The sequence below is a fragment of the Mauremys mutica genome, chromosome 10 (assembly GCF_020497125.1).
Source record: "Mauremys mutica isolate MM-2020 ecotype Southern chromosome 10, ASM2049712v1, whole genome shotgun sequence".
Classification (NCBI taxonomy): Eukaryota; Metazoa; Chordata; order Testudines; family Geoemydidae; genus Mauremys; species Mauremys mutica.
In genome coordinates this window covers 5,354,893-5,368,191 of record NC_059081.1, presented here as the reverse complement: position 1 = coordinate 5,368,191, position 13,299 = coordinate 5,354,893, and the positions used below count along the sequence as shown (strand labels likewise).

At 50.6% G+C, this 13,299-nt stretch overlaps 1 protein-coding gene across 6 annotated transcripts in view; it reads right to left on the bottom strand.

Annotated features, from left to right (window-relative positions):
- Positions 1-13,299, bottom strand: part of BIN1 (bridging integrator 1) — a 162,900-nt gene that overhangs the window by 34,480 nt on the left and 115,121 nt on the right. For all 6 annotated transcript variants that reach the window (XM_045031812.1, XM_045031814.1, XM_045031815.1 and 3 more), the window contains one exon: positions 5,007-5,157. In XM_045031812.1, the coding sequence (XP_044887747.1) occupies positions 5,007-5,157 (151 nt within the window). The remainder of the gene's footprint in view (positions 1-5,006; positions 5,158-13,299) is intronic.

Sequence of the window (13,299 nt, the reverse complement as noted above, 5' to 3'; positions counted from 1 at the left end):
ACAGGGGCATAAATCCAGGGGCAGGCGGGGGGGGAGGGGTCAGGCCATGCCCCTGTCCATATCCGACATCCTCCCTCACTTCACAGAGGGAGCCTTTGATTCAGTGCTGCACGCACCACTCTTTGAATGCCGTGGGGACGGCAAACCAGCTCAGGCACCGTTTTAATTTCTCTTAGCCCCAGACATTCGAGCTCAAACTGAACCTGCTGAGAAGATGCTGTAAAGTCTACTGTACTGTGCGGTGAAGATTTCCAGAACTGTAATGTTGCTTAGCACCCCCATAACTTTCTATGTGCAAAAGACTTTATGAACATTAATCTTCTCATCCTACCTAAGAAGGTAGGTCATTATTATCCCCATTTGCAGCCAGGGAAAACTGAGGCAGAGAGCGTGTGACTTGACAAAGGACAGACTGCTTATCAGTGTCAGATCTGGGATTAGAACACAGCAGATCCTGGCTCTCAGGCCTGTGTTCACTCCACTAGGCTGCACTGCCCCGCCCTCAGATGCATGAACGTGTGCCCTACCAGACATTTATTTGGCTGGCCATGGAAAATGTCAGCTTTCTAGAGGGTTAATCCGCCCCGGGCAATGTGCCTGTAAGATTCCATATACACATCTGAACTGCAGCTGGCTGCAGGCCTCTGGGTGGAGGGTAAGTAATAATGAAAGTGGCACTTTCACTTCCAGATCTCAGCTGCGCGGAAGCAGAAGTGCCAAAATGCCATGGGAACGGCCTCTCCTGCAGTATCCTGAGCCCAGCCAGATGCAGATGGTACCAGAAGTCTCATGGGAAAGACTGTTCTCCTAAGAGTGAAGCCAAAGTTTGCTGGCACAAGAGGCTCTGGGTACTAATCCAGAACCCAACACTGACCCTTTGGAAGTTTGCCCCTCCCCAGTACACCTATCCTCCTAATCACTCACGGGGGCGGCTGTGTGGGGAAATGTCAGCAACACAATGGCTAATCCTCCCACAGCGTATGCTGCCCAACGCACCCTGCACTGCGTCTGTACAGAGCCCTGTCCCTGCGTCTTGATTCTGAATGGAAAGAAAGCTCCCCGGACACAGTGGTTATATGCTGAAGGAAATGGAATACCCTTCTGGTTCCAGTCCAGACTGGACCCCAGATCCCCCTCTTCTGGATAAATGAGACATCGTTCAAAACGAACAAGACCATCGGAAGGACTCCGCTGCCTGGAAAGGAAGTTACACTCCGAACCCCGTCTACTAAGCTTGGGCCACGTTCAGCCGTAGCAGCATACGTCCATTGTAGTTCCATTGACTTCAGTGGCATCACTCCAGATCAGCAGCAGCGTAGCTGAGAGCCCAATTCCGGCCCTTCTGGTTTCATGGGGCCCATTGGTTCTGAAGTCCAGGATCATCCTCGCAGACACATTAACGAGCGTGGAGACATGCTGGCAGTCGCTTCATTAGGAGGCTAGACACAGGCAGCTTTTCAGAAAAGAGAGATGTCGGGAAACATCTTGAGAGCTGAAACAATGAGTAGTTCACAACCCAACAGGATTTCTCTGTTAGGCACGGATCCTCTAAGGTAGTTAGGTGCCTAGCACCCACTGATGTCAATGGTCTCTCCTTGTGCCTCCTTCCCTGTCTGTTCAATATGCCCCTCTGTTGCTTTCCGCGCACCACCCTGGTGGTTAGCATCAGTGTACCCTGAGGTGGGGTGAGGACCTAGCCGGGGTATTTCACATCCTTGTTGCTGTCCACTCAGGGCTCATCACCTACCCAGTGACTTGCCGTCACCCACGTTCATCCCATAGAAAGCTTCATATTAAATGCTGATAACTGAGGGTGCTGCTTTTGCGGCTTCTAACTCATGTGGCTACATGCTCTGGGGATAAGGAGGAGGCCATGTGGCTGTCCAAGTCTACCCAGTGTCATTCCTCCCGCCCGTTGCTTGCAAAGCCCCTCGCTGCCTTCCATGCTTCTGGATCCAGCTCCCTCTCTTGTGCTTGCTGCACCGACCCAGAAGGTCACGCTGACCGCACACCGCCCTTTTTCCGCACTCCTCACGGCAGCAGCCAGGGGAACTACGCATGCACTGAAAAACAGCTGCCAGCAGATGGCAGCGTCGGCTGCATGAAGGCCCACCTTGGTCTGTTCCAGCTGCTGTTACTGCCAGGCCACTTAAATACACTGAGCAGCAGAACCACCGTTACCCGATCCAATTGGAACCGGGGCCTGATCGGATAAGCAAAAATCTGGATAAACCAGAGAATGGGCAGCCAGGCTCCTGCTGCCAGCCCCAGGGCGGTTGGGGATTTGGTTAATACGGAGAGCCAGATAACTGAGGCTCCATTAAACGGGGTTCTACAGTATTCTGCTTGCTTAACAGTGACCAATCCACCGCCCTGCTGCTGCAGTCACTCAGCCCGCCAGGGGAGCACCCAGGGCATTACAAGAGCAAGGAGAACATGTGCTATTTAAAGTAAAGAGGAGGGAGAGGAAACCCTGTTGCAGCAGAACGAGGTGGAAGATGGGCTTAAAGAGCCCTGCAGAGAGAGGGCCGCACCTGCTCTCCGCTCAGCAACTCAGCACCTCCCCAAACTTCAAAGATGACTGAGGCAGACAAGGCACCGTCGCAGGAGGACAGTGGGTGGGGATGATGCTCCCGAGCTGGCCAGGACAGAGCTGAATAGGTAGCAGTGAGCTGGGGGCGCTGCAGGGAGAATGGAGGTGGGTTATTCTGAAGTAGTTCGTAGAATGGGCGGGAGCCTGAATGTTTGGCTCCATGTTCAGTCCCACATCCACACACGGCCCCTGCTCCGGGTTCCAATTCAGAGTTCTGGGACAGCCGACGAGAGACCAGATGGAAGTTCAGACTCAGGCTTGTAACTCGGTCAGAGCAGAAGGTTGAGCAGCTTGTGGAGAGAGGGATGGAGACAGTCGGTTACTCAGGCTGGTTTAAGGTGGAGGAATTCCATCCGGCCATGGAGCTGGGGAGCAAACTAGCCTTTCCCCAAGAGCGTCCCAGATCACTTGGGCTGCCATCGCTGGGCAAGGTGAGCGTATCATCAGGACAACGGGTGAGGCTTGTGCCCCTTTGGCGCTGTGCTGCCCCTAAGCCTGGCCAGACCTCATCTCCTTGAAGCTGTCAGCAGAGATCCCATGGCCTTACCCCTCCAACGCGCCAATGGGCACTGAGCCACTCATTGTTAAATGGATGCTCCAATGCAATGGCTGTGGAGGAGCAAGCATGGTCCTCTCCCTGGATGTTGATGGCTAGAGATTGAGTGGGTGATGTGACATCCTTCCCCTTCTCTCACACACTCACTTAAACATTCACCACCCACAGCCCTGGAGTTAGCTGCTGTCAGAGGCACTGGTTTTGTTTCAAGATTTCTTTGCCGTTCTGTTATTGCTCCAGCTACGCTCTCCACCTCTCCTGCAAGGTGAATGCCACCAAGTAACACTTGGGTCCTGTCTAAAAACCCAACGGACAAGACACAGCACACTCCCTCCCTGCAGCCCAGGTGGGATTTTCAGGGTCCGGGGCTATATCGCTGGCCAACAATTGCACAAGGAGGTGCAAGGTGATGGCCCAGCAAGAAGAGCAAACAGGTCCCTGCAATGGAAAAGAAACCAGAACCAAGACCAACAGCAGTTGAGGAAGGTTGGAGGGGAAAGACGAATTTTCTAACAGGGCTTTAGAAAATGCTGCCAGGTACCTACACACCTCAAAGGGCTAAAAAAGGCCTTTCATGAGGCTGTGAACATCTCCCCATCCCCGGCATCCAGATCCCATTAGGGAGACAAATAACACTGAAGAAGAGACAGAATGAGAGATTACTATTCCAAAGCGGACGTAGGCCCTGACCCAAAAGCATGACTCCACCTCACCTGGACTTCAGGAAAGCTTTGATCTGTAGCCATCTCAGCTGAAGAGCAATTGGGTATTTTTTCTCCAGTTAGGACGCTATTAGGCCAGAACCACTGAGAACCAGGATTCTTCCATTGGGAAGATAGTCTAGTGAAGTCACCTACTGAGGTCCAGGGACTTGCGCCACACCTGAATTTGGCCAGCTAAGTTTATTCTGCATTTCCCATCCACCCTCTCCTTTCACTCCTTATGTGGGGATGGTAGAGAGCGGCAACAGATTTAATTTTCTTTAAAGCCCAGAAAAAAAATTATGAAGCCCGTCAGGTGAGAATCCAGCTATAGTGATATTGCAGGTGGTAACTGACACCATATTTTAAACATACCACTTGGGGTTTCACATGTGAGGAAAAAGACCAAAGAGCTTAAATTAAATGTGTGCAGCAAGGATGGTGCAGGGACCATAAGGGGCAGACGAAGCCCTGCCCTTCAGATCAGTGGCTCAGCTTGTCCAGCACGCTCTCACCAACAATGGCTGGCATCAAACGCTGCAGTGGAAGGTATTAGATTCCCCACAAGGGACATGCCTCTTCCTGGCCTCCATCAGTCAGCAGTTGGCCTACTCCTTGAAGAACGAGGATTTATTGCCTTGATTGTTCACTCTGTTTGATGTAATTGTGGAAGTTCTCCTTACACCCCCCGCCCCCCGTCAGTGTCTGATCCTTTTTTGGATAGTGCTCAACTATTGGCTTCAGTAATATCCTGTGGCAATGAGTTCTACAGGTTAATTATGGGGGAGAGCGGGAGAGAACAAATTTCATAGCTCAACACTGACCTTCACCCTCACTGAATGGTCATACACCACCCTAGTAGAGGGGTATTATTTTGTCTCCTATAAAGTGCACACATTAACAGCATTGAAGAGGAATTTCAGGGCTTGGTTAGCTTTCTCCCAGCAATAGAGAGACCGACAAGGAGCAACTGATCTTATCAGGGAGGCAGCGCCTGCCACACAGGGATCCAGGCCATTCCACAAGATGGAGAGCAGACACCATCTCCTATCTTCAATAGCAGCCAGAGACCTGACTTGTGTCTTGTCTGGCCCACTGAGCCTTTGGCAGCAGGAATCCCATTTCTGGGGCCAGGTTAACACCGCGAGGACACTACCTGAGACGGTGACTTAGGGATGCCAGCCCCAGGTGTTTCCAACGAGGACGGTTCCAGCTCATGGTTGACAGTCTTGATCTCGGGGCTGGTGATGGGGGTCCCGTCGGGGGGAGGCGAGGGGCTTTTGTTTGCTTTCGCAGGGGCACTGTCGCTGCAGGAGAGAAAACAAAGGAGAGTCAGAACCAGCCCCTGAATGAATTATTCTGATCAGACAGACTGATCCAGCCAGGCCTCGTGGTCTCATTCTCTCCCCATTTCAATGCCCACACCTGCAATGACGGACCCTCAAGTCCAGTACCAGGCAGAGTTTATAAGCTTCTGAGCAGCTTCTTGCTGAGTCACCCTCAATCCAGTGCATTGTCTTTCTGCAGTAGGAACTCATGCAGATCACGATATATTAACCCAGGTCATTGCCTTGCATGCGCATGGATGCACTTAGACACACTGAAAAAACAGAAATTCTGTCCTGTGGCATTATATTGACACCCACATAGGCGGCTGCACCACACGGACCTCTGCCACGTGAGCTAACAAAGTAACTGACAGCACTAGCAGGTTGCCATCCTCCGCGGGGACCAGCATGTGAGGGGGACAGACCCTTTGCCAGAGGGTTTCACAGATATTTGCTGACAGCAGAAGAACACTGAGACTCAGGCGTCTTGGGTTCCATCCCAGGCTCTCGAGGGCAGTGTGGTCTAGTGGACAAAGACTCACCAAATCATAGAAGATCGGGTTGGAAGGGACCTCAGGAGGCCATCTAGTCCCACCCCTTGCTCAAAGCAGGACCAGCACTCAGCTGCCCGTTTCCCCAAGTTTGACCCCTTCTGCCCTGTTGTCTCCAATCTGTCCCTGTCCTGGTATTGTCTGTTTCCCACCCGGCTCCCAGCCCCATTCTCCGTACTAGCCAGTCCCAGATGCCCCGCCTCAGGCTGCTCAGGCTTAGAATCATAGAATATCAGGGTTGGAAGGGACCTCAGGAGGTATCTAGTCCAACCCCCTGCTCAAAGCAGGACCAATCCCCAACTAAATCATCCCAGCCAGGGCTTTGTCAAGCCTGACCTTAAAAACCTCTAAGGAAGGAGATTCCACTACCTCCCTAGGTAACCCATTCCAGTTCTTCACCACCCTAATAGTGAAAAAGTTTTTCCTAATATCCAACCTAAACCTCCCGCTCTGCAACTTGAGACCATTACTCCTTGTTCTGTCATCTGCTACCACTGAGAACAGCCTAGTTCCATCCTCTTTGGAACCCCCTTCAGGTAGTTGAAGGCTGCTATCAAATCCTCCCTCACTCTTCTCTTTTGCAGACTAAATAACCTCAGTTCCCTCAGCCTCTCCTCATAAATCATGTGCTCCAGCCCCCTAATCATTTTTGTTGCCCTCCGCTGGACTCTTTCCAATTTTTCCACATCCTTCTTGTAGTGTGGGGCCACTGAGGCTTGTCCCAGCCTCCCCCTCCAGACTCACAATCTCTGTCCCAGTGTCCCACCATAACTCCCAGTCCCAGTTATTCCCCCTGTTTCCAATCCTAGTCTTTGCCTTTCCCAGTCCCTCCCTCCCCCTTAGCTCCTTGTCCCAGGCTCCTTGTCCATCCAGTCAGTCACAGTTCCCCCTTCCTGGCTTCTCATCCTACCTGTCACCTCCTCCACCCCCCAACCTCTAGTCCCTATCCCCACCCCCACCATCTCCCCTCCCCCCTGGTCGCAGTCCCAGTCTCCCCTCTGACTCTCAGCTTCCCTCCCCCACCCTACCATCTTCCAATTCCAGCTTTCCCTTCCTCTCCCAGGCTACTTGTCCCAATCTACTCCCCCAGCATGGGCCAAACACCACGTTTCTTCCGAGTCTCGTTCTCAGAAACAGCTGAACCTTTTCGGCTGAAATTATCAAAACCAACTGAGCTTGAGGCAGACACTTGGCGTGGAAAATTTCAGCCCAAACAGTTAATGGCAAGGTTATAAGCAACTGAAAACAGGGTCTTATAATGGGAAGTGTTGGGCAACCTTAGTAAGGGACAGTACTACCAGCCCCACCTATAATTGGAGAGAAAATACAAGTGTTTAAGAGGCAGCTCCTCTATTACATAAGTAAAGCCAGCAGACATGTCTTGTGGGGAAAAGGCATGGGCCATCCTCTGTGGCATGAAACATACCCTGAGGCCAGCCACCTGGTCCATAACACCGTGCACTCCAAAACCTGGATTAGACCCAGTCTAAAACTGGATGGGTCTCAGAACCTCGGTCCCCTCCCACAGGGCAACAATGCACTCCCTGTATGTATCTCCACTTGAAACAGCCATGCCCCATGGTGCCCATGTTCTCATAGTCACTGGCTAACAGTGGCATGGCGATGCTCACGCCAACGGAGGATGCACTACGGTCTCATGCTTAAATACACAGAGTCTCGGAACAGGATGGAGGAAGAACCAAGAGGCATTTAAAGATTTCTCTCCATTCAAAGCGAGCATCAGCCCTTGAGCCCCCGATCCCACCTCACTCCCCAACCTCACAGAGACACCCCCAAGAAGCAGTCACTCCACACTCTCATGCAGATCAGATGTTTCTAATGACGTTCACATCAGCAGCATGACAACAAGATGCAAAAAAAACCAACAGCTTTCCGTGCCGACAGCTCTCACCCTGTGGGTCACATGGACCTGGCGAAGAAGCGGGTGCTTGTTGGGAGGAAACCAGGAATGGGTCACAAACATGCATCCAACCCTCCTGCTCTTCAACTTGACTGGATTTGCCTACTGGATCCTCCTCAGATGTCCCTTAAGCTACTGCAGTGCAAAGGATTGTGGGACCCAGCTGAGGAGTGGCTAAGTGCAGAGGTGCTAGGAGGGAAGAGGCTGAGAACTCCTGCTGTAAATCAGAGTCACAGCAACCTCAACATAAGCAGTGTGCAGCAAGCTAGTTAGTCACCTGTCAGTAGCAAGTACACCACCTCCTCCCGTCCTGTGATTCCGCATTTCTAGGGCACAGAGGAAGGGCTGGCCACACTAGGCTCCTAAGCTCCACACCAGCTTCAGAGCAACTCGGTTAAAACCGCATTGCTCAGGCTGACCCAGCGACTCAGTGAGTGCAGGATATAGCCAGAGAAGACCTGGGTTTCAATCCTGGTCCGCAGCCTCTTGCTTCCCAGGCTGGAATGACTCCCCCCCAACAGTGCCCCCTGCTGGTGATTTCAGCATTAGCTCATGTAGGAAAGAAGGGATAGGATGGGATTGCCTGGGACCAGAACCTTACATGGGACTATTTTTTTTTAATCCTGTCCCTGCCCTGCCCCGCCCCGCAATACCCGCTCCTGCCTGCCGACGCATTGTTTATTGCATTTTTATCCCACTCCCACCCACAAAAAACCTTAGATCCCATAAATCCTGCAAGAGAGAGAGATTCCCCCAGGCCACCCAAAAAAAAAGGGTGGTTAATATATTTATAAATGGAATTCAGGCACAATTTTTACCACTAAAGGGATTAAACAAAATCTTGCTTAAACCATTTAGTGATTTAGTGTTTTCCTGCAAATTGCAACACTCTGGTTTTTGTTACCCAACCAATCCTGCTCACAACAAAGTACATTTTACCCACTCCCGTTGTTATGGCAGCGGGTCCTGCAGGACCCACAGGATCCCAGTCCTGTTGCAGGAGTCTGCCTGGGACTGTCTATGCCAGAAATATGGTAATTACAGGGGGGTGTTCCAAGACACGCTGGGGGAAGGAGGGGTATTCAATGAATCCCCAACTTTTCCCACAGCTGCACACCCCTATTCCCTACCACTGGGGGGAAATGATGCATTCTTCGGTTTGATTATAAAAAGCTTTATTGCTATAGGGAAAACAACTATCCAGGTTCCACTCTGGGGAATGTTTAGAAGGTCCTTGTTTTAGGGGGCCCAAATACCCAAGGCTTCCTCCAGTCCACCAGATGTGGACAGCAAAGCCAGGGAGAATCCCGCCAGCAGGGGAGTACCCAGGGGAACAATAAACCCCCAGTTTGGCAGCCATATGGGGCTGCTTCAATCCTGCTCAGCTCGCATGAGGATCTAAATTATGGGCCAGGTGGCATTGCACCATTGGCATCTGGCCCTGGATTTTCCAAAAAGGAAGGAAAAACTGCTGTGTGCAGATGGAGGTCAGTGGTAGGACTGGTCTCATTTGTAAGAGCCTTAGACCATGCTTAATTTGTAGGGAAAGAAGTGCTGGAGCTCAAGCAATTTTTTTACATTCATGAGTGATGCATAGGGTGACCAGATGTCCCAATTGTATAGGGACAGTCCTGAGTTTTGGGTCTTTTTCTTATATAGGATCCTATTAGCCCCCATCCCCATCCTTCACACTTGTGGTCTGGTCACCCTAGAGATGCAGCAAGCCCAGCAGTGCTGGGGCTGTGATCTGCCAGGCCCAGTGGTACTGGGGCTCAGCCTTAGCAGTAAGCACTGGCCTTGGGGACACATTTGGTCCCAATACCTATCTCATAGAACTGGAAGGGACCCTGTGAGGTTATTAAGTCCAGTCCCCTGCCTTCACTAGCAGGACCATGTGCTGATTTTGCCCCAGATCCCTAAGTGGCCCCCTCAAGGATTGAACTCACAAGCCTGGGTTTAGCAGGCCAATGCTCAAACCACTGAGCTATCCCTCCCCCCCAGGATAACATTATGCGAGCTTGGCCACTGGAGTCTCAGACTTAGTATAAAATTAAGCAAGGGATGAATCTGAGCCCCAGACACCTCTCCTTGGGGGTGCAGAGAACAAGACCCTGATATGCATTGGAGTGAAGACGCCCGATCTCAGGTCCCCTCCGTGACTCCTGAAATGGGTCATTTGTCTGAAATGGGTGCATCTCACAGGGCCCGGCTGATGCCCTAACCACAGAATAGACACCACCCAGGCAGCTGTGTGCAGGCTTCCCCACCCATGTGCCTGGAGGGACTGTGGGAGAGGGGACTTCAGACTCCAATCCCGTTCACTCATTGGTGTCTCTGCCACCAGCTGTTGTATGGGCACCTGCCCCATCAGGAACTGATGCAACCAACCAACTCATTCGCAGTCTTCAGGGGCAGTTATTTTCAGCCCCTACCAGGGATCTGGACTGGTGCCCCATAGGTGAAAGGCTCCACACATCTAGCTGCCCCCTTCCTCCGTTAGACCCATCCCATTTCCTTCCACGCCTCCTGCCGTGGGTTTAGCAGGCCCCAGACCAAAGCCCTCAGTAAGTCACTGCTATTTATAGCCAGCTGAAGCTTTTTGCTGCTCCGGGTAGGAAAATGCCAGTGCTAATTTTGTCTGACCCTGAACCTTTTAGAAGCCCAGGGTGGCGTCTTCATTCTGAACAAGCCCGCTGCTTCGGAGGCATCCAGCATTAGAGCTTGTCCAGCAACCACCAATTAAACCCATTGCTGAGCTTCTGTGGCCTTCAGGGCTTCTAAGGGAACAGATCCCCGGAAATCACTTCAAAGCCCCACTCAGAACAAACCGTGCCTCTGAACTGACAGCTCAGTGTCTCTGGAGAGAGCAGGGTAGGCACTGCTTTGGGAAGCTAAGGCAGGTAGCCTGCCCCCTACTGACCAACTGGGCACTGGACTCTTGCTCAATTGCAGCAGAGGTACAAGACAAACACTTCCCGCTGCCCTCCAGTATGTTACTAGGAAATAATGCTGAGTTGAGGAATGACTCAGCTTTGGGGTTCTGGTCTCCCATTTGTAACGCACGTACTAGGGACTGGCTCTAGCACAAGAGTTGACGAATATGTGCTGGGCTAGAACATATATATCACATTCCCGCTATGTATTATCCACCCTGTACATATATCAGTGGGTATGAAGCATGTAATAGTAATAGAATAGCAGTTATATAGCCTGAAGGGGCCTATGCTTTTTATATAACCCTGCTCACTTATGCTAAGTAACCCATAACACCTTACATTTGTGGAAGTAAGCATTTGGCATACACAGATAGGAAACGTGTCAAAATTCAAGATACTTTTGTCCTGTGTCTTAGTACAAGCTAGGGAAGTACCTTGACAAAGCAGTCCCTGAAATGCTAGTCCACAAAACAAAGGTAAGACAGGAACAAAACCAACAAGTTAAGGAACCAGGACAAACTGACAGGTTGAATTTTAGTGATGTGTAACTTGTCAAATCATCATATAAATAACACCAGCTGAACTGTGTAAGTTTGGGAGCACATCTTCGTGTAAGGTGAATGGATGCAACAACGCTTCATGAGACAGCTCCTTGCAGATGGGGGTCGCGTTGAACCTTTTTCCTGTATTAGATTCTTATTGGCTTATTGCAGGAAAATTGACTGACATTGGCTATGTGGTGTCTTGAATATAGTTTATAAATGAAAAGAAGCGTAGTCGAGCAATTGGCTACACAATTTATCAACGCAAGCAAATTAACACAATCCAAAGACACCCTTATTGTGCTGCTGACATTCAAAGCCCCTAAGGCCTGCCCCCAGCCTGGACTGTTTTAGAAGAGCCTATGCCAGCATTTGCAAATGGGACTCCCACGTGCTGCAGCAATGCTGTTACGCAGGAGGGCACACCACTGGTTCCACTCTTTGTTCCCAGCCCGGTCGCCCCTCTGCAAACTCCCACGTGGCAGAGGGGTGGGCATCTCAGCAGAGGGGCTAAGAATCAGATGGTGCCTTCTAGCCAAACGCAATTTATTCTTTACCACCAAAGCACACTGATCTCCAGGGAATGGCAAGGGAAGCAGCTACACACCCAGACGTAGGAGGACACAAGTAGCACCACTATAACCTGCAAGCAGCAGATCAGAGCCTGGTCCCAACACGTGCTCCAGTGCCTGCAAATGTCTCATCATTCCACCCAGGGGGAGCCCTGGTATAGTCAAAGCCCTGGCGTTTTTACCCAGGGTCATCTGGACCTGCTCTAAGCAAGATGACCCTGTGGCTAGAACTCTAGTGGTTGGTCTATACCAGAGCTCCCGCTGTTGCAGTGTTAGTGCCACAAAGGGAAATGTGTGGAGATGCTGTACTTAGTGCGGGCACAGCCATTGCGTGGGATAACATTTGGGTAAAGCTATTAAGGTTTCCTGTTACTGGGGCCCTAGGATTACCAGACAGCAGTAAAAACAGACATAACTTGCCCAAATCTTAACCTTTCCGTTCCCCAATAAAAGACTTAACATTAAAACAAAAAGAACAGCAGTACTTGTGGCATCTTAGAGGCTAACAAATTTATCTGAGCATGCTCGGAGGTCGACCCCCAAGCATGCTCAAATAAATGTGTTAGTCTCTAAGGTGCCACAAGTACAACGCCTGTTCTTTTTGAGGATACAGGCTAACAGGGCTGCTACTCTGAAACTAACATTAAAAACAGTCGTCACTTATCCCCTTTCATCTGAAGAGCTCAAAAAAGTGTCTTCTAAAAAAATTCACTAAATCCCTCAACTGTCCTGCGAGAAGTATCATCATCTCCATTGTACAGAGGGGTAAAATTAGTGTCAAGTATCAGAGGGGTAGCCGTGTTAGTCTGGTTCTGTAGAAGCAGCAAAGAATCCTGTGGCACCTTATAGACTAACAGACGTTTTGCAGCATGAGCTTTCGTGGGTGAATACTTGCATCCGAAGAAGTGGGTATTCACCCACGAAAGCTCATGCTGCAAAACGTCTGTTAGTCTATAAGGTGCCACAGGATTCTTTGCTGCTTCTAGGGGTAAAATTGAGGCAGAGAGAGCCTGAGGGCACATAGAAAGTCCATGGCAGCACTGGGATTAGAACCCAAGAGACCTGGCTCCCAATTCTCTGTTTTAACCATTACACAGCACTGCATTCTAGGAGCCAGCTGGGATTAGAATTATTTTTTCTGACCCCCAAGCTAGGAAATGCTTCTACACAATTATGCAACTATTCTGTTCTCCAGCCCTACCCCTTCTGGTGCATTCAGTCCCTCTCTTAACTCTCCCTTTACAAATACACTCAATCTCCTACATGTTTCCACTTTAGTTACAACATGCACGTAGGCATCAGCTACAACCACTAGGCGGTCGGACTATTCTGTGTATTGAAACAGAAGTTACAAGCATGTGCTTTTTAAAAGGCGAGAGGCTTGACTCCCCGCTGCTTCTACCTGGTCCTGTGATTCGCACCTGCGCGATGTGGTAGCATTTTATAACCACATTGCACTGATCCATGTAATTGGTGTCACGAGGGGCAAAGCACGGGGAATCCAGGTTCAGCCAGGAGCAGGATCGTAGCAACTTATTTTCTCTTACACATTCAATAAATCAGAACCCATTCGAAAGGAGAGCTCCAGCTTGGGAAAAT